General features: G+C 40.9%; 1 protein-coding gene across 1 annotated transcript in view; it reads left to right on the top strand.

Moving 5' to 3' along the window:
- The window catches only part of LOC137658507 (G2/mitotic-specific cyclin-B-like), a 27,540-nt gene extending 286 nt beyond the window's left edge, over positions 1-27,254 (top strand). Inside the window, exons 2-8 of the mRNA XM_068393280.1 lie at positions 15,579-15,781; positions 17,138-17,342; positions 18,247-18,405; positions 20,101-20,340; positions 21,640-21,758; positions 24,590-24,716; positions 26,175-27,254. Coding sequence (XP_068249381.1) covers positions 15,579-15,781; positions 17,138-17,342; positions 18,247-18,405; positions 20,101-20,340; positions 21,640-21,758; positions 24,590-24,716; positions 26,175-26,282 — 1,161 coding nt within the window. The 3' untranslated portion in view covers positions 26,283-27,254. The remainder of the gene's footprint in view (positions 1-15,578; positions 15,782-17,137; positions 17,343-18,246; positions 18,406-20,100; positions 20,341-21,639; positions 21,759-24,589; positions 24,717-26,174) is intronic.
- The last annotated feature ends 373 nt before the right edge of the window (positions 27,255-27,627 follow it).

Here is a 27,627-nt window from a genome sequence, read left to right as displayed (position 1 = left end):
TTTCGTAAGACATAGTTGAGGTTAATATTTTATATTAATATAGACAGTAAATAACCAATTTACTTATACCAGATTAGTTATTTTTATTAATTTGTGTGTTGGTAGGCTAGGCCTATTTTGTGGCCCGTGGTAACGTCTTCTACGATACGTTTTTATTTATTTACCGATATTTATTAGCAATAAGATGTCTATATAAATATTACCAGTGATGAAAATGTAAATAAAATGTCCTAACTATCCTGATCTTAAACTAAATGTAATTAGGAATGAAAGGACTTAAATACGCAAATTAACCTACTGGTAGGGTGGTGCCCTTTGTAGGGTTGCCAGTCACTTCGGCCTCTGACCCTAGTCACTACGGCCCCAACATGAGTCACTACGGCACCCACCCCTAGTCACTTGGGCCAAATCAGACCAACTACCCTAGTCGCTTTGGCCGTCATTAGAAAGAGTATTTTTTAATGAAAATTGGTATTCATTGGTGACCTTGCATTTATATAAAATATACATATATATATTATTTTTTCATTAAGGTTAAACTGTAAAACATGATAGGAAGAAAAATATATTTCATTAAAAAAAAATAGCAATACAACCAGAACGTATGGTTCATACAAACTGTACAAATTGTAGCCGTGCTACACAAATAAGGGAATCTGAAATACAATATGCATATATTTAGATTTAAAACTTATGATCTAAAATCTAATTATAGTATGTTTAAAACTTAAGATATAATATATAAAGCAGCGTTTATTTGGAAGGTCCATTTGTACATAACTTAGAACGTGCTTTTAAGAGGCGATTGGTGGTAATTTCGTGGTCTTCATACCGTTTCCATAAGGCAAATATTTTGCCTTGCACTGTTCTAAACCGACGGCGCTGGCGACGTGTGTTTACCATCCTTGACAAGATGGACCTCTACAGTTACATTTTTGGCTTCTTTGTACAATAATGGTACACTCACTCTCTCTCTCTCTCTCTCTCTCTCTCTCTCTCTCTCTCTCTCTCTCTCTCTCTCAAGAAACAAAGAAAGCTAAGAAGAGAGAGAGAGAGAGAGAGAGAGATGTACCACCGTAGTTCACATATTTAAGTTATCATCTTGGGAGGCCATAGTGACTAGGGTTGATGATGAGAGAGGCCGTAGTGACTAGGGCTGAAGTGACTGGGGCCGTAGTGACTGGTTCCCCTTTGTAGGACGTTCGATCTCAGTTCACTAATTGAGGTTGTAACATATTTTAACCTAACCTCCCTAAGATGATGTCCTTGCATTATACATAATATATTACCTAAGGAGGTTAGGTAGGGTGGAGGCGCCCTTGACCGTTTATTCTTCACTAATGCCTCCATCAGTCACTGTGTCGCCAGCGGCCACTCCATTCTTCCAGTGGCCACTGATGCGTGTCACATCGGTCATTAATCCGCGCTGTTAGTGGCCATGGATCTGTTCCACCAGTGGACACTGCGTGTCACAGCGGCCACTAGTCGATGTCATCGGTAGTCTTCAATTCTTGCCGTCAGCGATCACTGATCCTTGGTGTCATCGGTCAGTGGTGACACGCCTTGGCTGGTTGGCAAAAGACAGAAACCAACCATAGTTATACCTTGGGGCATGGCCTTTCTTTTATAGAATTGGAAATTTGTTGCATAATGAATGATCTCCCCTTTTTAATAAAATAACCAAAGGTCTCTCGCTTCGTCTATTAACCTTCACTTGGTTTACTTTGCTTATCTGGAACCACTTTACATGAAGAGCTTTGGTCCACACCATGGCCCCTCTTATGCGAACGAATTCAGGTTCATGTCAACTGAATAACTAATTTGAATTGTCTAAAAACTATCAACATGAATGCAGTTTTTAATGAAATATTTGCAGCCACAGTACAATTGGCCCCATCAGAAGTTCTTATAATTGCTAGGAATGCATATTTATTTCTAAATTAGTCTGTTTTATGTTTTCACCTTTAAACATCCCACTCTGTTTAATATAACATCAAGCTTAGTAGAATCTTTAATTCGTATTATGATCAATATTTTTAGGTAAATGTTAACTTTTTTAGCCAAATACATAACTATTTAATGTTTTTTTTTTATATATATGTATATATATTATCAGGAATATTGGGACTAACCACATGTTCACTAGTTCTCCTATTCCACCCCCAGTGGGAAACCAGGGTTTTGGGTCTGGAAAATGCTACGAAGTTATTTCAGCAATAGAAAATTTTCAGAAGTGCATAATAAACACCAACCAGTTCAAAATGTGGGGATTATGTAAGTAGCGAGTAACTAAAATATCATGATTACCCATGATTCACATCATTTCTCAAGTGGTTTTTGGTCCACCTTGGCTCGCTTACCTCGAAAATATACATTACCGTATCTCGCTGCTCTTCTGTTCTGGGAAGCGGAACATGGATGATCTGTGCACACCATTCGTTTAGGTCATTATTTCCGAGATTTCTTTACTTCCACTTGAGCAACAACAGCTATTATACTAGGAGATTGTTTTAAACTTAATGACTGAAATACTGTAGATCAACTAACACTAATATCAAAATAGGTTGAACTCCTATGGAAAAAGTCTAAGATTATAATCATGTTGGAACTGAAGCAAATGGAAAAAAAAAATGGCGCCTGGAAAACAACATCCAGGAACTTGTTAGCTCTTGATTGGTTAAAAAGGCAAGGTAATGATTAAGTTGCACGAAAAACAAAAAGCTGTTTAGATCTAATGCCATGAACGCATGCGCAGCAAAACTAGTCTATCTCTTAAAAGTAAACAATAAACTTAGTAAATGGGATGGCGATCACATTTTAAGCCATAGATACTAAGGTTATGCCCCATCCCACATTAGTCATAGAGAAAAATACCAAAATAGCCAGTACTTGTCAGTTTTTTATAATATAGTTCACTTTGCTAGAAATTTAGGTACTGTATCATAGATTAAAATTTTTTTATTTGTACATACATATCCACTCAGAGTGGATATGAATGTGTTGAGGTGGTTTGGCTATGTTGAGAGAATGGAAAATGGCTGTCTGCTAAAGAAGGTGATGAATGCAAGAGTTGATGGGAGAAGTACAAGAGGAATGCCAAGGTTTGGGTGGATGGATGGAGTGAAGGAAGCTCTGGGTGATAGGAGGATAGATGTGAGAAGAGGCAAGAGAGCGTGCTAGAAATAGGAATGAATGACGAGCGATTGTGACGCAGTTCCGGTAGGCCTTGCTGCTTCCTCCGGTGCCTTGGATGACCGTGGAGGTAGCAGCAGTAGGGGATTCAGCATTATGAAGCTTCATCTGTGGTGGATAATGTGGGAGGGTAGGCTGTGCCACCCGAGCAGTACTAGCCGAACTCGGTTGTTGAGTCCCTTGTCAGGCTGGGAGGAACATAGAGAGGAGACGTCCCCTTTCTTGTTTCATTTGTTTGATGTCGGCTACCCCCCAAAATTGGGGGAAGTGCCTTGGTATATATATGTATTTACATACATAGATGCAAACAACCATCCTCTAATAGGAGTATGATCTAGGTAAAGATGGAAATGGTTAGAAATTTTTGAGGTGGTAGTATTGGCTGTAGGATGGCGAGAAAGGCCCGTTCCCCCAACATCATTTACTGTAGTATAAGTTTTTATTGCTCTTAGGAATGTTGTTCCTTGTTTTTCTATTAATTTACCAGCCGCCGAGTAGTAGTTATTCTTCTCTTTGTCCTCATATCCGACTATTTTAGTCTTTTGTCGTTTTTATTTTGAAAAATGTGCCGGCTGATTAAGGGATTTTATAGAAGAATACTAGGAAATATGGTGGTTTCCCCAGAACTGTGACAGGTTTCCATAACCTTGTTCCTGTTGGGCAGCATGTCTTTTTATTCTGTTACTAGGGTGGCCTTATAACATAATGTGAATCCAAGGAAGTTGCGATTCCTTAGATGCCGCAGGGGTCCAATGGGGGGAGATTTTGTGGCCACCTTATATCCGGGAGAAGGGCGACGCCCTCCTTCTCTGCAGTCTACCTGACCCTGGAAAGGCACTAAGGGCTTATCACCTGCTAATCCTGTCTAATGGAAGAGATCCTGTGATCTCTCTCCCTGTAGGAGTGTTGTCATTGGCCTGCGTGATTCCGTAGAAGGCGAACTTCATGTTGTACTTTTCTGCCTCCTTTTTGCTAAATTATTCTTACTGCATCTAGAAAAAGAATGAGCAGAAACACCATAGAAAAGTCCAGGAAATCTATCATACGTACGTAGCCCCGAACAATCCCTCAACGTATACACGTGGGACAAACGGTGCGGTACCAAGAATCAACTTTCTGGGTACTATCAATGCCTGGTCTTTTACAGAGGCAGTGAGTGGAGATAATCACATCGGGTAGAGATATCGGTGGACAAAACTCTTGCTTTTGTACAAGACTTCTCTCTCTATTTCGATGGCCTGTCACTTTGTTGAAGTGATAGAGCTTGCGTGATGTGATGAAGGGTTGGGCGATGTCAGTGTGGAGGTATTTTCTTCAATCTGGTAGGTTTAACCTTGCCGCTAAGACCAGCTCCAATCCCACAGATTAGGACCAGACCACTATTAACTCTTCTACATTTTCATATTTTTCTCTTAACCCTTTCATCCAAACTTAACTTTCAATTTATTTGGATTAAAAAAATAAATAGAGAGAATTAGATACGATGGCTATTTATAACTAGCATATAGACATTGAGCTGACAGCTACCTTGTGCGTCAGAGCAAAGGCTTGGAACCTCTATAAACAATGCTATGAACTCGGTCACAGGTTTCGAGAGGCTGGGACGGAGGAATCCCAGGGTGACATGGACGCAAGAATGGAATAGTGCTATTAACCCTTTTACCTCTAAAGGACGTACTGGTACGTTTCACAAAACTCATCCCTTTACCCCCATGGACGTACCGGTACGTCCTTGCAAAAAACTGCTATTTCCATTTTTTTTTTTTTTTGCATATTTTTGATAATTTTTTTGAGAAACTTCAGGCATTTTCCAAGAGAATGAGACCAACCTGACCTCTCTATAATGAAAATTAAGGCTGTTAGAGCGATTTAAAAAAATATACTGCAAAATGTGCTTGAAAAAAAATAACCCCTGGGGGTTAACGGTTGGAAAGTTCCAAATAGCCTGGGGGTAAAAGGGTTAATGCCTTGTAACACACATTCCTAACATGTGATACCTGATCACTCCCTGTGACTGATCCCTAATGGAATAGGCTCAAATGCTCTTAAGGTTGACATACTTTTGTGCCTTGTTTTTGTCCTGGCCAACTAAAAAGGCCAGTTGCTGCTTTTTGGTAATACTCAGTTACTACTAAGTCAGGCTGTTCTTGGATGTTGGGAAATCCCAGTAATTGCTAGTTTTCTGCCTTGTGCTGCTCAGTTGGGAGCTGCGGCATGGTTGGGACAACCCAACGTTGAGGAGACTCGACTGTTGGTTTGGTGGAACTTATGGGAGGTTTGGGTCAGATTAGATGGAAAGTCACCCAGAATTAAGTGGATGCAACAGTAGGTGGATAACTGTCACCCATCCCCCTTTTTACAGTAGTGGTCACGAAGCTAGTAATTACCTCTGCCAACGAAGTTGGAAGGTTATGATTTTGCCTCTAGTTGTGTGTGTTTATGAACAGCTTCCTGGCGATAATTTTAATCGTAATGAAATTTGCTGGGATTAACTTTAGTAAAAAGCTGGAAATTATTATTTTATGGAAGGCCAGGGTCACAGTCAAACAAAATGTCTAATTCATACAATCAGCCATAAGTTTGGACATCGTTGTCACAGACTTGGAACTTGGTTCATATTTGAGTGTGAAATCCCACGCCAATTACTACATGTTAAGGTTGAGTCCAAGGTCAAGCAAAAGTCAAATTCCGGTCATCAACCATACGGTCGAAATTTTAATCATGAGGTAATGAAACTTGCAGGGATTTTAAAGTTATGTAAAGAGCTGAAAATTATAAATTAATTCTGGGACAGGCACATTGTTTTCAAGAAATAAGCTGCCATGGCAGAGGTCTGCTCTCTGGAGTGCTATTCTAGTTATGGAAGTTATTAGCAGATACTTCCAAATATACACATAAGACAATTATCATAGAAGAATTAAAGATGCGTGAGAAACTGAAGTTGAAGCACAAATGTGCAAAGTGCCGAATAAACAAATGGTTCGTCAACTTCAAAGAAGGGTGCGATGCAAACCTGCACAGTAATAGTGTATGACTGTTCTGCTAGTAGGAACATTAAGTAGAAAAATTTGAAAATTAAAACTAGGGACTACAGAATCAAATGATAGAAATTACAGTAGCGTCCTTTCTTAGGAGTAAATAGATTCTAGTTGCCTGAGCAATAATAGTGGTGGTCTTGTTCTTTGTTGTAGTTTTACTAACTACTACTGTACTATTATCTCCTGTACACTGGCACCTGGATGGGAACTGACCTTTTTCCTCTTTGAGGCCGGAGTGCTCTCCCTTGGTCCTTTACCATGGAGTCTCCAATCAAGCCTCTCTCTCCTTCCTCAGCTAGGAGAGAGAATCTGTTTCTGGTGTCAGTTACATTTCTAGGCTCTTGTTTCGTCTTGGCCTTTGCTACCCTTCCTCATCTGGCTGTTTTAATCTTTTGCCTTTACTTTTGTTTGAATGTTTGGTCTTGCAATTAAGTGATATTACGGTTGGATTTGCAATTTTCCCTGAACAGCAATTTGTTCCAACACTGAGTACTTACCTCGAACTACTTTCTTAAGAGTATCTGGGATCTCCTACCATCCGACCAGAATTTTGTGTAGTTTACCCTACTCCCGTTTTCTATGCAGGGTAATCTCTGGCAGTGATACACGCTCAGAGACGACCCGGGGTCAGAGAGCGTGCTTGCTCAGGTCTCGGATCTCCAGTAAGTTTTTGGTCGCGTCAGCGTTAATATCCCGACGCTCTCTCTTAACCCAGTGCGACCCTTTTGTCTCACATGGTCCCTTTGTGTGCTTCCCTATCCTTTCCCTGTGTTCCTGTGTCTCGTGGTGTCTTACTAGTGCGTTATGGAGCATCCCCGTCGTTGCCCTGGGCCTGTGGCCGGCAAATAGTGTGGCGCTTTCCCCTCTAAGCCTGAAGTTGACCCACACTCCTTGTGTTCTTTGTGTAGGGGCAGTGTGTGTTCCCCTACAGCCACGTGTCTGGAGTGCGAGTCCTGGAATGAAGTGCAGTGGGTGCGATACGGCACTAAGAAGAAGGCCTCTCGATGTTCTCTTAGGAAGCCCGTCTCTTCTCTCACTTCGCCCGGCGTCCCGTCGGACACTCTCTCTCTGCCGTCTTCCCCTACCCAGTGTAGGGGTCGAGGTAAGTCTGTTGTGGGGAAGCGGCCTGTGGTCCTTCCCCAGGAGTCTGATTTACCTGACAGTGGGATTGTGTCGGTCCAGGCAAGTGGGGGGCCTGAGGGAGGGGCGGGTGTGTATCTGGGGGACGGAGCCCTGGTGAAAGCAGGTCCCGTCTCGTCGGACGATCCGATGTGGGGTAAAACTGCTACAGTCTCTTCTCCCGCCTCTTGGGCAGGGTTTTCAGGTGCGTCAGCAGCCGAGGGTGCCGCCGAGAAGGACGACTCGCCGACATCAGACACCCTCGGGTGGGCGCCTCTGAAGACGCCCTTCAGATCTCCCCTGAGGATGGAAGAGGAGTTTGAGACCTGGTTCCCCAGCGAGGAGCTTCCCCGCTCCCCTCCGCCTTCAGCTACGTTCCCGGCCGACTTCATGGAGCCTTCGTCGCCAACCGAACACCATGTAGAACCACCAGCAACGTGGTGCGATTCAGGCCCTTCAGCGTGGTCCTACAGGTCTTCGGGCTCCTCGGTCAAGGCCTACTCCTACCCATCGGAAGACTGAGCCCCGAGGGACCATAGGAGACGGCGAGATAGGTCCCGCAGGAGGTGATCTCGCTCGTGTTCCTATTCAAGATCCCGCCACGTGAGTAGGCGTTCTAGATCCCCCAGGAGAAAGTTCAGGAGAAGCGTTTCGCCGGAGGAAGAATGGGTGCGGGTCTCCATCCCCCGTAGCCAACTCCTGGGTGCTACAGCAGTCCCGGGCACCTCGGGATGGCGCCCTATGTCCCGCTCACCGGTAGGTTTTGTCTCCAGCAGTAAGTATGACTGAAGGAGGGACTCTTCTCATCAGGCACCAAGGGACAGGCATAAGTCCGCGAAGGTTCCGACTCCATCCGCCCAGCGGAGAGAGTCGCCCCTTCGGTCTGGCAAGCCCGCAGACCCCTGGTCCGCTGGAAGAAGGGATAAATCCAGGACGGAGGCCTCCGTTCCAGCGGCGATGCCCGTCCTACTGCCTGAAGTGAGGAGGCTGGACCACTCCAGGAAGATTCCTCCTCCACGTACGACTCCTCCCGTCGGAGGTCCTCCGTCACGAGAACTGGGACGAACAACGGAGAATGTAGAGGACGGGGAAGAAGGTTCGCCAGTGGAGGTTTCAGCATACAGGAGGGTGATAGGCCTCATCAGGCGACACCATAGGCTGGACGAACCGGAGCCCTCTACTGACGAAGTCTGGCTCTCGAGCCTCAGCAGGCTGGTGGATGCGCCTGTACAACAGAGGCCCTTGCTAGCCCTCCCTTTAGCTAAAGATGTGAAGCTGGGATTGGCGCACGTTAACAAGATCGTGGCCAACCATGCGGAAGCTCCCAAGAGCTAGCGAGACTTCTCCAGTCCCGGTTCTACCTCCCGGAAGGACGACACCGCGCGGGGCCCTGTGCGGTGGAACCAGCAGTCGCCACCTTGGGACAGGGTGCAGCAAAGGAGAGGGCTACCACTGCCCCGGTTTGTTTCTCCCCGGCGGAGACTTCCATGATGGAGGAGCTGTCCAGGGACTTAGTTCACGTGTCATCGTGGCTGGATTGGTGGGCCTCCACGCTGGTAGGGTTCCAGTCCTCGCACGACCTCTCAATCCCGGAGAATCAGGCCTTGCCGAAGGAGCTGATTAGCTCGGGAGGTAAGGCCCTGAAGTTCCTTTCTTATCAATCCATAGCACAAACCGCCAACGGGATACTGAGGAAAAGGGACACTGTGCTCAGCAGACTAGTAAGGAGGCTCCCTGACAGAGATGCGAGGTCCTTGAGGAGCCTTCCACTGTGGGACGACTCAGTCTTCCCCCTCAAGGAGGTGAAAGAGACGGTGGAGATGGTGAGGAAACTAAAGGATGCGGGAGAACCCAGGCCCCCTCCAGCAAGAAGACCCACCCATAGAAGGACACCCTCTGACGTCCCTCTCCCCTCTCGCGCTCTCCTAACCAGCCCAGGAGAGATGCCCCTACTACATCCTGGCAGCAACCTTCACAGCCCTCCCGTAGGGGAACGTCGGCTGCGCAGTCAGCCTTCGGGCCCTCCTATTCAGCCACCAGAAGAGGTCGATCGGGCCGCGCCTCTCGAAGGAGATAGGGAGAGAGGCCTCCTACTCCTGCCGAAGCCTCAGGTGGGGGGATGCCTCAAACATTCTTGGCAAGCATGGCGGGACCACGGATCGGACCCGTGGACCGTAACAGTCCTGAAAGAAGGGTACAGGTTGCCCTTCGTGGTGGACCCCCCACCTCTGATACCAGATCTACAGGCGGAATGGTTGGCACCGAAGGACCCCTTGAGAAGGACGGCCCTACTTGAAGAGGTCTCTGCTATGTTGGTGAAAGGAGCAATGGACCCAGTCAAGAACCCAGGTCCAGGGTTCTACAGCACACTCTTCCTGGTGGAGAAAGCGACAGGGGGCTGTAGACTAGTCATAGACCTCTTAGCTCTCAACAGGTTCGTGTGCAAGACAGACTTCAAGATGGATGCTCCGAAGTCTGTCCTAGCGGCCTTGAGGGAAGGAGACTTCGTGATGTCCATAGACCTCAAGGACGCATACTTCCAGATCCCTGTCCACCCCTCCAGCAGGAAGTACCTAAGGGTAAAATGAGGTACCCAAACGTTACAGTTCAAGATCCTCTGCTTCGGTCTGTCCACAGCCCCTCAGGTCTTCACGAGGATCTTCGCGACAGTCTCAGCCTGGGCACACGAATAGGGCATCCGCCTGATTCCGTACCTGGACGACTGGTTGTTGCTTTCAGCCTCAAGGGAAGTACTGAGGGAGCAAGGCGCGAAGCTCCTGCAGTTCTGCAATGTCCTGGGTATCACCATCAACCTGGAGAAGTCCCAACTGATACCCTCCACCAGGATGACCTACCTCAGGATGGTCCTGGACTCCCGGTTGGCGAGAGCCTTCCCTTCCGCGGAGAGACTGAACAACTTGGGCCAGATCCTACGGCCCTTCCTGTCGGGTCAGCCCAGGAGAGCCAGGGACTGGCAGAGGCTGATAGGCCACCTCGTGTCATTGGAGAAGCTAGTCTCCCCTATGGGACTTGAGACTCAAACTCAGGGGAGTACAATGGAACCTGAAGGAGTCCTGGAACCAGAGAGACTCCCCGCATAAGGTGGTCCCAATGTCCCCGGAGACGAAGGAGGTCCTCGAGTGGTGGCATGACAGATCGAACACCCTCAAGGGGATGCCCTTCGCAGCCGACCCTCCGGAGATGCTCCTGTTCACGGACGCATCCAAGTAGGGTTTGGGTGCTCATCTCCTCGACAGCACAGCGAGAGGAAGATGGGTAGCCGAAGAGAAGGACCTGCACATCAACGTACTGGAAATTATGGCAGTGCAAAGGGCATGCCTAGAGTTCGTTCAGAGGCTCCGGGGAAACACCGTGGCACTGATGTGCGACAACGCCACGGCGGTGGCCTACATAAAGAAGCAAGGAGGGCTAAAATCGAAGGAGTTGTGCGGCCTCACGTTGGAGTTCCTGGAATGGGCTGAAATGGAGCAGATCAAGATCTCGGCCAGATTCATTCCAGGGAAGAGAAACGTCCTGGCCTCAGCAGAATGGGTCAAGTGGTGGGGTCCAAGTGGTCCTTGCACCCAGAAGTATCCAAGACTCTGATTCAGAAGTGGGGCTCGCCAGTAATAGACATCTTCGCCATGAGGCTGAACGCACAGCTCCCATGTTTTGTTCTCCTGTGCCAGATCCGGGGGCGGCGTTCGAGGACGCCTTCCAGCATCCTTGGGACAACCTCGACGTTTACGCCTTCCCTCTTTTCGGAATGCTCAGACAAGTCCTCAACAGGGTGAGGAGAGCGGACAACCTGTGGATGACTTTGGTAGCGCCCTGGTGGCCGGAGAGAGAGTGGTTCGCGGATCTAAAGGAACTGGCGCGCCTTCCACCTTGGCCCCTTCCGGACAGATCAGACCTTCTCCGGCAGTCACACTTCAAAAGGTTCCACGAAAACCCTCGGTCCCTCTGCCTTCACGCGTGGAGGTTATCGAGCGTCTCCTGTGGAAGGAAGGGTATTTGGCGAAGACCGCAACAAGGATGTCAGGTTACCCGAGACGGTCGTCAGCCGCTGTGTACCAGGCTAAATGGCCTACCTTCACGAAGTGGTGCGTCGCGAAGAACATCAAGCCGTTGAAAGCCTCCATCCCGGAGATAGCTGACTTCCTAGTCTATCTCAGGGACGAGGTAAATATGTCCATCCCAGCCATTAAAGGAGTCAGAGCCGCCCTAGGACAAGTCTTCCTCCTGAAGGGCATCGACCTGGGTTCCTCTAGTCTAGACACATCTCGATGCTCATCAAGAGCTTCGAACAATCATGCCCCCCTCAAGCAGTTAGGGTGCCCCAGTGGGATGTGGCTAGAGTCCTGAAAATGCTGTCAGAACCTCCGTTCGAACCCCTAAAGGACATCTTGGACAAGGAGCTCACCCTCAAGACAGTTTTTCTGTTAGCGCTGGCATTAGCAAAACTGGTAGGGGAGCTTCATGGACTTTCATACGAGGTGTCACACTCGAAGGGCTGGCGTGAAGCTACCTTCAAGTTCGTACCATCCTTTGTGGCCAAAACCCAGCAGTCTGGGACCCAAAGTCGTGCCGGCAATCCCACGTTCGGACAACCCGAGGGACTTGCGGCTGTGACCTCTCAGAGCAGTACGGAAGTACTTGGAGAGGACAGCCAGACTTAGACCCGAAATCAAGAGTGTTCGTTTCTTCAGGATTAGTAAAGAAACTAGTCTCCAAAAATACGATCTCCTTCTGGCTACGGCAAGTGATCTTGAGAGCCTACAGTAGTGTAGGGATTCCTATTCCGGGTAAGCCTAGACCCCACGACATCAGAGGGCTTAGTACTTCGTTGGCCTTTGAGAAGACCATGGCAGTCAGCCAAATCCTGCGGGCAGGTACTTGGGCTAGTCATTCAACCTTCACAGCTCACTACTTGAAGGAATGTTCAAGGAGGTCCCTGGACGGATTCTCTCTTGGTCCCGTCATTTCAGCGCTTCAAAAGATTTAAAGGTGTAGCCCCAGGGAAACCACGGGCAGTAAGTCCAAGAGACACAGGTTCCTTCCTTACCCCCCCTGAAATGACCCTAAAATCCTTTAACTTCCATGGGATACATCGTCAGTGAATGGATACAGAGGTGAGTTACTTAGACACTTAGTTTTTTGGGTAGTTTTCCCTATTTCTTGTGTTTTCTCTTGGAGGGTCAGCAGAACCTAGCCTCTTATCCAGCAGAACCTAGCCTCTTATCTAGGTTCCCCCCTTTTCTCTCCTCATCACGGTTTCTGGGCCCTGTGGTACACTCCCACCTCCTAAGGCATAAGTCTCCTAAGAAAGTAGTTTGAGGTAAGTACTCAGTGTTGGAACAAATCACAAATTTTAAGTAATTTTTATTTTTCCTAACAGTACTTACCTCGAACTACTTTCGGGTTACGGCCTGCCCATCCTACCCCGAGTGCCTTACAGGACTTAATAGAAACCTATCTGTCAAAACTTACTGGAGATCGAGACCCGAGTAAGCATGCTCTCTGACCCCAGGTTGTCTCTGAGCTCGTATCACTCCGCCAGAGATTACCCCGCATAGAAAACGGGAGTAGGGTAAACTACACAAAATTCTGGTCGGATGGGAGGAGATCCCAGATACTCCTAAGAAAGTAGTTCGAGGTAAGTACTGTTAGGAAAAATACAAATTACTTAAAATTTGTAATTTTTGTTTCTTTGCTACCTACCGCTATCCAATATACTTGTTACTTTTGGGAGGCATGTGTGTTGCAGTCCTATCACTTGTGTGGGGCCGACAAGGTGAGCATAAGGAAGGTTATCCTGGGAGATCATGGGTGCTACATTGGCATACCACTGCTGAATTTGGCTGTCTGGTTAAGTGTTGATTTTGTTGGGTCTTTGGATGGCTCCGATGCCTTTCCTCCCAATTCAACTTTAATTGCTGTCTGCTTAACTTAGTTTATTTCACTGGGCCTCAGGATTACCCTTGTCTTTTCTCCCCATTCAATGCAATTTAGCTATCTGATTAACCACATGTTGATTTCTTTGGGTCTGACGACCCTGATGCCTTTCCTTCCCATTCAACCTGAATGCATTCTAATCAACCGCATTTTGATTTTGCACTCTCAGGATGGCCTTGATGCCTTTCCTCCCCATTTACCCTGACCTGGTGTGTGATTATCCACATGATACTTTATAGGGTCATGGGGTGACTGGTGCCTTTCCTCCCCATTCAACCTGCTTTCTTCTCTTGATTAACTAAGTGTTGAATTTGCTGGGTCTCATGATCACCCTGATGTCTGATTTAACTGTGTGTTAATTTTACTGGGTTCCAGGAAGACCCTAATGGCTTTAAACAGTAGTATCCAGATCCGATAGTTTTTCTAGCCAAGGTTCATACTTCCATCCACTACATCTTCAGAGGTACCAAAGGTGCGAGATGGCTCTTGAACTCCACTCGTAAGTGTTTGTTACACTGTCCTGCACTCCATAAGTGTTAATGTATGAGAATATCTTTGCAGGTCTCGTTTGTAATACTTTCTGAATGACATTTTGGTACGCCCTACTATAGTCAAACCGAACGAAAGTGGCGGGCGAGACAGAATGTATCGCGTGGAAATCTGTCTATTTTGGTCATTTTACCTGGACAGGGTGGATTAGAGAATTCTTGAAACGGAAGATGGATTAAGGTCTAAAAGAGGAGAGGCCTCGTTCCGTCAAGTCATAATCCGGGATTACAAATAATTTTTTTTCCATAAAACCCACGTCTTCTTCATAAGGTTTTCTCCATCTATATATATATATATATATATATATATATATATATATATATATATATATATATATATGTGTGTATGTGTGTGTATACACACATAATGTATATATATATTATATGTATAAAAATCACGAAAGTTGACACGTGATGAGCATAAATATGTATTATAGCCATGCACGGAAAAATTAAGAGACGACTGGAGTTAGTAGTTTCATCCATTAGGGACATCATTAGACTAAACAATGAGAATATATATACAAAGACATAGTATTTACACAGAAGGGAATCCAACAGCTGTCAGTTTCTTAATAATTCCGGAAAAGTCAGATTTTAGATAAAAGAATAACGCCGGATTAACGGAAAACAGACCAGAGCTTGGGTCAAAATTTAAATCCCACAATCTATCCTTTCATATCTTAAGCACTTGAGATAGGTTCCTCAGATGATGATGACAATGACGACGACAAAGAAAAGGAAAATGAGATTTAAATATCATCAGTCATTTTTTTTTTCTTTTATCATATGGAAGCTGCCTATGAAAATTATTTCCATATACTGTACTGTATTTACTATACATACCGAGCACATTTTCCATTTTTAATAAAATACATATTTGTTCATATTCTGCATATCATTTAACTACCCTTTCTTATTATGGCCTGAAATATAAATATAAAAACATGAAAATCTACATAGCATCGAAATGATGACATAGCCTAGTTTACATTAGATTTTTCTATTAAGAAGTTTTCATGCCCACATACATGCATTATATATATATATATATATATATACACACAGTATATATATATATATATATATATATATATATATATATATATATATATATATATATATATATATATATATATATATTATATATGAGTGAGAGAGAGAACTTGGTTGTCATGAGGGAAGCTAATTGTACATAGAACTGTGATTGCTAATAATCCCAGTAAACTGAGAACTAGAACTATAAAAATGGAAATGACCACGAATTAAAAGGTTGAGTTAATTGCCAAACTCGTCTCGGAAAAAGAAAAAACGGGATTAGTCTAACACGGTAAATCAGTTAATCCGCAGGTCAGGTTCTTCTTCATATCTTCAGCGGTGGGGTGTCTTGAAGGTATGCTGTCCGGAATATTTTGATGTAAATATTTTGAAGAGCTGCTCTCACCCGCCACTTTCGTTTGGTTTGACTATAGATACCATACATGGGTTTCTAAATGTAATTGATAGCAATACTTGTGATTATCCAAGAGTTTGGTATATAGCTTTTCAATTTAAATCCAGTTGCTAGTGGGTTTGCAAAGTTGTGTTAGCTACTAAAAAGCCATTTTTTGCTTATAGGTTTGTGGTTGTATATAGTAGGTATCTATTCAAAACTTAACCTTTCAAATGTTAGTTTGAAACTATTGAAGCTTAATTTGATATAATTAATCATGAATTATTTTTTCAGATTCTCAGAAATGATGAAAATGGCCCTAGAAAAGTTTCAACAAAAGTGCTTCAGGGTCCGATTTTAAGAAGGGCCGCATTAGGAGATATGGGAAATCGTGCTGTTCCTTTCAAAGGCCCTACAGTCCCTGTTAAACCAGACTTCTTGAAGCAGTCTCTTGTTTCTAGAGCAGTTGCAGCCAGACAGTTATCTTCACAAATCAGGTAAGGAGTGTACAAATCTTAGTGTTGTTGCTTGTTGGTTAATGTTTGTAATGTTTAATGCAAAACCATTCTCCTTAAATTAAGGTTTTGTTTCCCTGATGTGCACCCCCTCTAATGCCTTCTATCAAAGCCCACCAAGCCTCTTCTCTTCATATCATCCTTCACCTTATCTCCATCAATAATCTTCTCCCTCTTAAAGTTCCTCCCAAGCTGTCCTCACTCCTCACCATTCATCCTCAGCGCGTGCCCACACTGTCGTAAAGTTTTAGTCAATACTTTACTATTAGATTAGGATTTATTTGGAGGATTGTGTTATTCGAAACTGATGAAAATTTGATATTTTCTTCTAATGGCTATGATTTTAGTGGAGTTATTTCAGATTGTATCTGTAGTATTTTTTCACATTTTTCTGAACAAATCTGCCTATGTTTCCCTAGTATGGATTAGTTGCATACAGAAAATCTTAAATTTTGTAGTATGGGTTTATACCAAGCTTCAATAGTTTGCCAAATGGAGTGAGTTAATTATTTGCTACATCTAGTTCTTAATCTTGTTGTTTACCTCCGTTTGTACTTAATGTCTTTTATCTTTTTGGCCAACCTCTTGACTTCAAACTTTGAACTGGATTACTTGAAGATATTCTATCCACTATTGATTTGTTAACCCTTTTACCCCCAGGCTCTTTGGAAATTTCCAACCCTTAACCCCCAAGGGGTTATTTTTTTCCCAAGCACATTTTGCAGTATATTTTTTTTAAATTGCTCTAACAGCCTTAGTTTTTGTCATAGAGAGGTCAGGTTGGTCTCATTCTCTTGGAAAATGCCTGAATTTTTTCAAAAAAATATAAAAAATATGAAAAAATATTTTTTATAGCATTTTTTTGCAAGGACGTACCGGTACGTCCATGGGGGTAAAGGGATGAGTTTTGTGAAACGTACCAGTACGTCTTTTGGGGGTAAAAGGGTTAAAAACACATTTTCTAGCTATAAAGTGTTGAGATTTGTCTGTGATGAGAGGCAATCACTGTTGCCGTGAAGCCAGTCATTCTTTATAGCCATGTTGGTAAAGTTAATAGAAAATGGCATCCATCATAGTGTCCTATTTTTCCTTAGCAATTTATATGCACAAGTAAATATGCCAAGTTTTTGTCAGTCTCAACACTTTGTAGCCTAAGTAATATAAAGTGTAATGTGAGATATATAGTATATTACCTAGTGATATACCAAATGTATTTGTCTTTGGTATATATCATTTATCAAAAATATTTGTGAATTGTCTAGGACTTATTACTTATTGTACGACTTAGTCATTTAAAAACATTTGTGGTAAACTTATCAGCTTGTCAACATGTTTTAGGAAAGAAACCAAGGAAAATGAGGTTAAGGAGCCCACTGAAAATGTTGAAAACATGGATGTGCAAGAAGCAAAGGTTGAAGAACTGGCCATTGCCTTTTCTAGCCAACTCTTAAATGTTGAGGATATCGATGCACAGGACCACAGTAATCCTCAGTTAGTCTCTGAATACGTAAATGAGATCTACAAGTATCTACGGGAATTGGAGGTTTGTAATTTTCTTAATTTATATTAGAACTGTTGCTTTATGGTATGATTAAGCTTCAGTGATAGATTTGTGAATCTTATGTCAGTTGGTTATCGCACAGAGATCGAGGCTATCTTGCTGAAAAACATCACTTGGGTTTGATCTTTAAGATTGTTAGTATATAAGGTGACCCCCTGCCCCTTTTTTGGGGGTGAATTTTACAATTTGAAGGTCGCCTTATATACGCAAGCAAATACTGTATAGCTAAATAACCTATGATAGCTCGTGTGCAAGTGAGGATTAGTTCCTTTTAACCCTTTTAACCCCAAGGTAAGGTTAAATTTCGAGCACATTTTGCTATATAATTTTCTTAAATTGCTCTAACAGCCTTAATTTTGGTCATACAGAGGTCAGGTTGGTCTCATTCTTTTAGAAAATGCCTGCAGTTTCTCATAAATTTATCAAAAACGTACAAAACCATGTAAATAACTGTTTTGCAAGAACGTACCGGTACGTCCTTTGGGGGCGAAAGGGTTAATAAAATTGTACATTTTTCATTACAATTTTGAGTTCATTCATTCTGTAAGACCATTCTTTGAGGATATGCTTCTTTTCAGCTTTTAGGGAAGAATGACTATCCACTAATAGGAAACCTAGAATATATTCATAAGATTCCACTCGGTCTTGACTTTTGTTATTAGTGGTAAACATTAGTCATTGATTCACTAGTGGTATATCAAAGCTGGAAGATCTCAGGGCTGGCAGTGTAGTAGATAATGCTGTACAGTAGTATAGATCTTGCACAAATAAAAGTTCTTTAAACCTCTTAGTGTTTCATCAATTCAAATCTTAAACTGGTGACAGCGTAGTGTTTGTTTGTGTATTCCAGATGTAGTGTAGTAAGGTATCTATTTTATCTTTACAGGATAGATGTCCCGTTAAAAATGCTTACCTCGAAGGACAAGTTATCAATGGGAAGATGAGATTAATATTGATAGATTGGCTTATACAGGTTCACTCGCGCTTCACACTGCTGCAGGAAACACTCTTTCTTACCGTATCTATTATTGATAGATTCCTCCAGGTAAGATACTTTGAATATATAGTCTTAACAATTGGCAAAAGCTGTGTGGTTTCAATTTTCAAACTCTGGCCACCAGAAAAAAATGTTGGTGGAGGGATAATGGTAGTTTAACTATAATTCTGTTTTTACAGAGAACAAGTGAGAACGGGTGTAAGAAATAAGTTAGCAGCCAGAGTGGATATGAATGTGATGAGGTGGTTTGGCCATGTTGAGAGAATGGAAAATGGCTGTCTGCTAAAGGTGATGATGAATGCAAGAGTTGATGGGAGAAGTACAAGAGGAAGGCCAAGGTTTGGGTGGATGGATGGAGTGAAGAAAGCTCTGGGTGATAGGAGGATAGATGGGAGAGAGGCAAGAGTGCGTGCTAGAAATAGTAATGAGTGGCGTGCAATTGTGACGCAGTTCCGGTAGGCCCTGCTGCTTCCTACGGTGCCTTAGATGACCGTGGAGGTAGCAGCAGTAGAGGATTCAGTGTTAGAAGCTTCATCTGTGGTGGATAATGGGGGAGGGTGGGCTGTGGCACCCCAGGAGTACCAGCCGAACTCGGTCGAGTCCCTTGTCAGGCTGGGAGGAACGTAGAGAGGAGAGGTCCCCCCCCTTTTTTTTTCTTTGGTTTGATGTCGGCTACCCCCCAAAACTGGGGGAAGTACCTTGATATATGTATGTACAGACCATTAGATTTTTTATTTTACGCAACCACAAATTGAAAGAATGAAATATTCTGATAAAGTTGATACAGTACAAATAAGGGAAATTATATTTTCTAGGCATAAGGATACTTTCCTTCACTGACTACAACCAAAACAGTTATTATTTTACAGTGTGGCTTGATTATGAACAGGCCCTTGCCTTGTTGACAGTAGAGGTACTGTGAGAGAGTATGGGCAACACCTGAAATAATTTTTTTGCAGCCGATGTTGTGCTATGAAATGTAAAGATATTTTTGGATGTATTTAGATATATCTCAAGTTAGCTGGAAGAAAATTTTCTTGCTCATTTATCTAGAAAAATATTGAATGAAATAAAAATACCATTCCAAGGTCTCTTTAAGTAGTTTACTATACAGCTACCCCCCAAAATTGGAGGAAGTGCTTTGGTATATGTACTGTATGTATATATAGTGGTTCCAAAACTTGAAGACAAAAAGTAAGCATATTGAAAAAAATGGGGGTTTGGTTGGACATCTAGGATGGTTTGGGAGCTATTCATGTACAGTACTTAATTCGGACTGTCTCCTGGGAAGTCCTGAATATTTTGTCAAAATTCCTAGTGTTATAGGTTAAGATTTCAAATATTAAAAGGATTTTAATTTCTAAGTTTACTTGTGGCATGTAGTTGAATGTCCGTGCACCTTTTGCAGTACATTATAGGCATTACTTCGAGGGTGAATTAGCCTCTAGCGGCACTATTTTTTTCTAGCCGCTGCCTTCCTTCTGTACCTCTCATCTCGCTTCTTCCATCATACTATCTAATCTCCTTTAAACTTTTACTTCATAATGCAACTACATACATGATTTTTCCCCAATTAAACCTGTTTGCTAATTTAACATTGAACCCATATTTATTAAATCCAAATACAGTACCTTATTAAATGTATAAAATTAAACTTATTTTAATATGATGCAGGTGATACTTTAGCATGTTAAATGTATAGGAAATTTTTCTATTGCATTTTTTATTCTATAAATTCTGCAGGTTGAAAGAACCATACCCCGTAATAAGCTGCAGCTTGTCGGTGTTACTGCCATGTTCATCGCTAGTAAATACGAGGAGATGTACTGCCCCGAAATTGGAGATTTTAGTTACATAACTGATAAAGCATATACAAAGACAGATATTAAGAGGATGGAAATCCAAATGCTAAAGAAGCTTCAGTTCAACGTGTCTTACCCACTGCCTCTCCATTTTTTGAGAAGAAATAGTAAAGCTGGATCTGTGAGTAAAACTGTTTCTTAGTGGTAACAAAGATTGAATTAGTGGACGTAGGAAATGTCATTTTTATTGCAATCAAGAGTAGTTTTCTGAAAATTTTAGTTATTTTCTCTTGTGAAAGTATCAATTTTTTGTCATATATTGCAGTGTAGAGCCTGTAGTTTTAAGTATTCTACTGGCTTTGCACTTCTTATTAAACTTTTAACTTAACTGGATGTTCTTTATTGTGATAAAAAAATCCTGATTCATTGAGCAGGTTCAGGCAAATAGATTTCAGACAGTCCAGACCTCGGTGTGCAATGTTGGGCAGTAAGCTAATTGCAATTCTAGAGCAGAATTGCAACCTCAGTTCATTTAGTGTGCTTTTTTTTTTAATGTTAGGGCACTTTGCTAACTTATTGTAAAAAAAGAAAAAAAAAAGGATCACGATCTTAGTTCAACTAAAGTCAATTTTTTGTTTAAGTGAGGTAGATTTGCACTCACAGGGGTGCCCTTTTAGATTGGAAAAGTTTCCTAATAGCTGATTGGTAGGAAGTATTTTTGTTCAAATACTTCCAACCAATCTGCTATCAGGAAACTTTTCAGAGCTAAAAGGGCAGCAGTGCGACTCGGTGCAAATCTACCTTGCTAAAAAAAATTGACTGTAGTGTGCTTTTCTTATTTGCCTATAAAAAATAACTTTATAATAGGCAAGTTAGAATAGCAAGATGCCAGTTTGCTTACCTTTTCCCATATCACATGACAGTGGGAATAGATAAAAAAAATTAGTAATGGTGGATGTCTCTCATCCATTCCAGGTACTGTATTTTCAAAACTAAGTGGATGAACTTGTGACTTGTTCAGAGGAAGTTGGATTGACATAAAATTTCATTTAGTCTTGGGCAAATGAGCGTTTTGTGTGACCCAATAGCAGTAAAGTGAGGACAGGTGGTGAAAAACTATGGGAACATCAGTCATTAGAATAAATAGGAAGTTAATAATAAAAGTAAGGATAAAAGTAATGATAAAAAATAAGAGTACAAACACGTGAACCGGTCAAGTTTTGTGCTGGAAATGGCAAACGAGTATTGCAACTGAACGCAATATTTTTTTTTTCAACATTTTTTTTAGAAGTTTTGAGTGAATTAAGATTAAAGTATTGATTCTAAGCAAGACTTTTGAAAATGTTTTCCTTCTGTTCAGTACAGCATTTTCTGGGTAGTCCAGGGTTATGAATCCCATTATATTTTAAAGCAGTTATAAACTTTTTGTGGTAGAGAGATTTGCTAATTTTTCATGATACTAAAGATCCTTTTATTACAGGTGGATGCTACTCAACACACGCTAGCAAAATATCTAATGGAGCTGTGTTTGTTAGAATACTCAATGGTCCATTTCAAGCCTTCAATCATTGCCGCCGCAGCACTCTGTCTTTCCCTCAAGTAAGTGTAGTTAAATGACTTGATTCTTCAAACTGCATTTTCATTGTGTTTATGTGGTGTTAACAACCTGGCCTCTTTCAATGCTTTAGAAATTGCTTTTCATATAGTTTTTTTAATAATAATCATAAGTTGCCTTATCAGGTGAGGCAATCCTCAGACTGAACTAAAACTTTTCTAAAGCCAATCCAACTAACCTCATACTCGCTGGATATTTATGCTCAGACCCTTATTTTATTTATGAACCTTCCTGGTAATACACATGGTGATATCAGCATAACGTCGTCATTATTATTATCATTATTTTTATAAGCTACGAAAGAGTAGAGCCCGTGTCTGCATATTACAAAAATTCAGACTGGGAAATTTCACTGTAAAATCTCTTCTTAATATTAGCCCCTTCCCCTTCTGTCTAATGCTAACCATCAAAGTTTTTGGGATTCTAGCCTTATTTCTGAAAATGTAAGAGCTATTTTAGTCTGTTACCATGAAATAATCACACACTACTAGCCAATGGCAACATTCCCTTCCTTAGGCTTTACTCAAACCCCCCAACACCCCAATTGGGAGACTGGTGTCTTCCTACCACCAACCAAAATACTCAAGATTCTAATCCTTATTAGTGATTACAGTATGTAAGGTCTATTTTAGTGTATTCACATCTAACCTCATCACCAACTACAATTCATGCAATTCTAGTCCCCATTCATGATATGTAAGGTATTTTAGTGTTTTTATGTTGTCACAGTGTTCAAATCACAGTCTCCTTGCCTTCGATGAAAGCTTACGGTAATGCAAATGTTGACAGAATAAGATTTATCTTTTTTTTCTTATTTTATTCCTTTTTTCTCAACTATCATTTCTACTAAATATCATCTTTATTAGTACAGTATTCTTCATTGTTTTTACGAGTAAAAGTTACCGTCTTGTGATTATTTCCATTTATTGGCATTCTACGCAGTAATCGTATGTTCTTACATGCGCAGTGAAATACTGAAAACAGGAATGGTCCAGTTCATGGTAACAATATTAAGTCTCTGTCAAGGGGCAAGTAAGCTTTTTGTTTATCGTATACCTTGTAAATTATACATTATAGAAAACTGTGTCAAAGGAAACAAATGGATGTTTTCATTACATTTCTGTATAATGTAAATCCATTATTACTGAAGTTTTATATCTTTCGATGGATATGTTCCGAGAATTATTACAGAATACCATAGTCACTTATATGCTTTTTTTTTTCTTTTTTTTTTTTTTTTTTTTTTTTTTTTTTAATACTTACTAAGTCCTTTACCATTATTTCTGAAAAATTGTTTGATAGTCACTTCACAATGAATGGAAAAATAGGACGGTTGTTTAAATACGATAAAAATTAAAGCAAACTTTTGAAAAATTTATTTTGTAATTAGCAGTGAAATAAATTAACATGGAAATATAGTTTTTTACAGTAAGTGAGAATGTATATTTGATGGCAACAAATGTCGTAGGGTGATAAAAAATCAAGCATAGGTCTGTGGTATTACGTATTTGTTTTTTTTTATCATGGTCTTATAAGAGGAGTGGATAGACAAGAGGTTAGATATTTCGTAAAAGGGGAATGGTTGAGACTTTGATGAAAGAAAATGTAAAGTGACAGTGTGAGGGTAGTAAGATATGAGGCCGAAATGTTTTGAGTATTTTATTCTGCCGGTGGCAAGGAGAGGGAGTGGGAGGACGCGGGTGAAACGTGCCAACAAAAAAAAAGTGGCAATGAGCCTCACCAGCTGGAAGTACAAAAAGTACTTTATCCACCCAGGCCCTCCCTCTCCACAGCCTCAGATGCTACAACCAGGTCAGCCATACCGAACCACAGAAACATGAATTCCCACCTACTGCTCTTCACAAGCAAAAGGAAGGTTGTCATATGTCATAAAATCTATTCATTTATGTTGTATTACAATTGTTTCCAAGAACTAAATATTTTATCTATTTTAGAGAGAGGGTGTATTTATTCATGTGTGAAAATCTTTATGCCTGAGTATAGATACCCAGTAATGAATTTCTTTATTCTAACTATAAAGAAATATTGTACACAAATGATTGGATACATGAAATCTATGGTATCTCTCTCTCTCTCTCTCTCTCTCTCTCTCTCTCTCTCTCTCTCTCTCTCTCTCTCTCTCTCTCTCTCTCTCTCTCTCTCTCTCTCTCTCTCTCTGTGTGTGTGTATGCGCGCGCATGCAGTAATGAAATAAGAATAGAAATATGCAAATTAAACATACAATGACAGGTTAAAATAGTCACAATTCTCTCATACAGCTACTAAGCCGGGACTAGTCCCTCGTACTGTAGGGGTTGATTAATAATTAGAAAAAAAAAATTTGTTCATAATTACAACTCTTAAATGCAAAAGAGCACCTTGATAGGAAAGATATTGTTTATGCTGTGCTGTATTTGGTCTTGTATAACTAAGCTTCTCCAGTTATTATTCAGTTAAGGTGCATTTTAATATTATTATTATTATTAATAATAATGCATTTTCCACCTTCTGTACTCAGTTTCTCGTCCTTTTGTATTGGGTTTATTAGTTTATAATTTGACTAAATATTACATTGATAAGATGCAATACAGATATTTTTAGTATTGCAAAATCATATTAAAATGTAGAAGACTTGAGTATACTATATAACTAAAGATATTAAAGTTTAGGGTTTGCTTCCTTAACAGTTGTCCATGGTTTGCATACGAACATACTGTAGTTGGGGTATTTACAAAGTGAAAGTTGTTATTGCCATGAGTTGTTATATTTTGGCATTGTACATTGCAATTTTATGGTGTAATCCATTCCATCTCAGGTTATCTGATGGCAGCGACTGGAACAACACGCTTATTTACTACTCGCGTTACACTGAGGAGCAGTTGATCCCAGTTATGGCAAAGATGGCCTCAGTAGTAGTTAAGAGTTATACCATGAAACAGCAGGTAAGGAATGAATTTTTAGATTTCACTAAACCATTCTGATTTTCTTTAAATATTTTTTTAATTATAGCAGTAGTTCTGCATCCTGTATCTAAAAATGTTAATATCAAGGTGTGAATGTATTGGAGCCTTCATTCGAGGTAGTCCTTCTTCAATGGTCACTTGCAGGACTAGGGCTTGCACTTGGGTCCCCCCTTTTCTCTGCACGGTTTCTTACTTGGATAAAAAGGGAGTATCTCCTAATATCCAAACTTGGATTTGCTGAGAATACAAGATTGAGGAATCTTCTAATAAAATATTTTCAACCTATATGAAAGGGGGTGGCATAGAATTGCTCTTCTTCCATCACAACAGTAGATAGTTCATCTGAACTAAGGGGCTTTAGGAATAGGGGATGTAGTACAGTTTTAGTGATTCCTTGGGGGAGCAGCCAGGTCAGAGGGTAAGACCAATTTACTCCTTTGGACAGTGTAGGAAAATGTGAAGAGAAGGTAATTGGGAGTTGGCCTCCAATTTCCTGTTGCAAGTGGGGAACTGTGGGTTCTTCATAGGATGTGGGTCATGGGGATAAAGTATTTTTGTTGCAATCTATTTTATTCCAGCGAGTTAACCTTCCTGTAGAACCCTGTTGAGGGTATTGCTATTGTTTCACATCTTGCAGTGCACAGTATGCATTACTTTAGGGTCTCTACAGTGTCCTTTTGGCCCCTTGCTAAACAGAATATTTGGCATTGTACTTTATCTCCATTCATGCTTGTTTTTTTATCTTTCTGTTCAACCTTTTAAACACAAGATAATCTTGGCGATCCATGAAATCCCTGGTTTGGGAGGCCCTGGCATTTTCAGTCAGGGTTCCCCCTCACAGTGGTTCTTGCTTGAATATGGAGGGTTTGTATTTGTATCAGAACAAATAGCAAATTTTAGTCATTTGTATTTTTCCAAACTACACAAACCGGAGATCTTTAAGGTTGGGACTTTCAAGAATGGGGATGGGTAAATGGCCCTTAATCCCTTGCACTCTTGCTAGTCTCCCACACAATGAATTTTAGGTAGGAAAAGTCTTTGGTAGTGCCATAGCCTCTTTACAATGATCTCCCACTGTTTTGATTAATTCTCTTGCTTGAGGATACACTTGGGCACCTGTTCTATCCTATTTCTCTTATTGTAAAAAAACTAAGTTTTTAGTTTATACATGGAAGATCTATTTGTCATTACTGTTCTTAAATTGTTTTATTTTAATTGTTTATTACTTGTCTTGTAGGTTATTTCCTGACTTTACTGGGCTATTTTTCCATATTGGAGCCCTTGGGCATATAGCATCCTGCCTTTCCAACTAGGGTTGTAGCTTAACTAGTAGTAATAATAATGAAACAAATTACTTAAATTTGTGATCTTTAAATGCTCATTAGTAAATTCTGATATTTTTTAAAATGTGAATTTAATTAACATTTTACTTTTCAGGCTGTGAGACTAAAGTACAAGGCCAGCAAATACATGAAAATCAGTGATATTCCACAACTGAAGTCGAAGATTATCCAGACTCTTGCAGAGAAATCCTCTCTCACATAGGGTGACACCTAGAGGTTTGGGTAATTGCTGTGAGGAAATTGTATTTACTCTTAACTCTGTAGGTACATTTTTGCTGTGATTGAAATATTTTAGCATGTGTTATTACAATTTTTAATCACATTGTTGTAGCTTGTTATTGGTAAAGCAGTAACTAATGTCAGATATTAGATAAGTTTTAAAGTGATATTAGTTTCTACTGCTATAGCCTGGCGTCTCCTTGCTCCAAAAGGGGTCCTAGTCAGCAGTGAATGGGATGGAACTGCCTGTTCATTATATTTCACTTTTATATTCAAGCATGGTCGTGAAATGTTACATAAGCAGATCTTTCTGCAACTTGGGTGAAAAATTTTAAATTCTCATTGTAAAACCTGATATTTAGGGAATTCTTTGCTCACTCGAAATAATCTCCTTTGGTTTATTTTGAAATTTTATTATATAGGATTAAATCAAACTAGTTATTTTAACATTCCAATAAGAAATCGTTTGGAAGTCATAATATATGGTACAGTCCTTGATTTTAAGTTTATGACATTTTTTGTTTTATCTGAAGACTTTGTATATAAATATATATCTCATCCTCTTTTAGGTTAAGTATCATTATTTCTCATGATGTGCCTATATAACCCGAAAGTCGTATTGGTATCATTGTTACTGCAGGTGCTTTGGCCACTTGAAATTATGCAGATTGGAAAATCATTGTTTTGGGCAGAAGAGTAATGAAATGTGAATGTTAAAAAGTGTTGTATAGGTTTTGATGATCCTTCGAACAAGTTGTAAGTTAGTGTCTGTGCCAGACTTTTTTTTTTTCAGGTAATGTTTTACCAAATGTTGATAAACCCCTCTATTACGGTGGTAGTTATCAAGTAAATTGCATATAATATCAAGAAAATGGCCATATATTTATCATCACATATGCCATGTAGTTATATTTCTGTAAGGAATCCAATTTTTTAATATAGTGATTTTTGTAAAGCTGTTTTTTTTTTTCAACCTAAATTGTATACCGAGCAACTTTGCTCTATTAGTGCTCGAACAATGCAGCAAAAACTATTAACTACATATTGCACTGCTAAACCTACCTTAATATTCATGACACACTAAAAAAAATGAATTGACTAATAAAATTCTAACCATATTCCACTCGTAATCATTCAACCCTCGAGAGATGCTACAAAATCACTCTAGAGCCAGACACACTTTAGGAAGCAGGACCCCAACCAAAGTAATAACCTACCTTCAGTTCAGTAATCAATAAACAGCGTATTTATCAACTAATGAGAAACAGATAAAATTAAACATATTGTTACCACTTTACTTTTTATCAATTTCCATACTTCATCTTGCT

Source organism: Palaemon carinicauda, chromosome 1 (genome assembly GCF_036898095.1).
Source record: "Palaemon carinicauda isolate YSFRI2023 chromosome 1, ASM3689809v2, whole genome shotgun sequence".
NCBI classification, from domain to species: domain Eukaryota; kingdom Metazoa; phylum Arthropoda; class Malacostraca; order Decapoda; family Palaemonidae; genus Palaemon; species Palaemon carinicauda.
The sequence above is the reverse complement of the archived record's forward strand: the minus strand, read 5'-3'. Positions and strand labels throughout refer to the sequence as shown.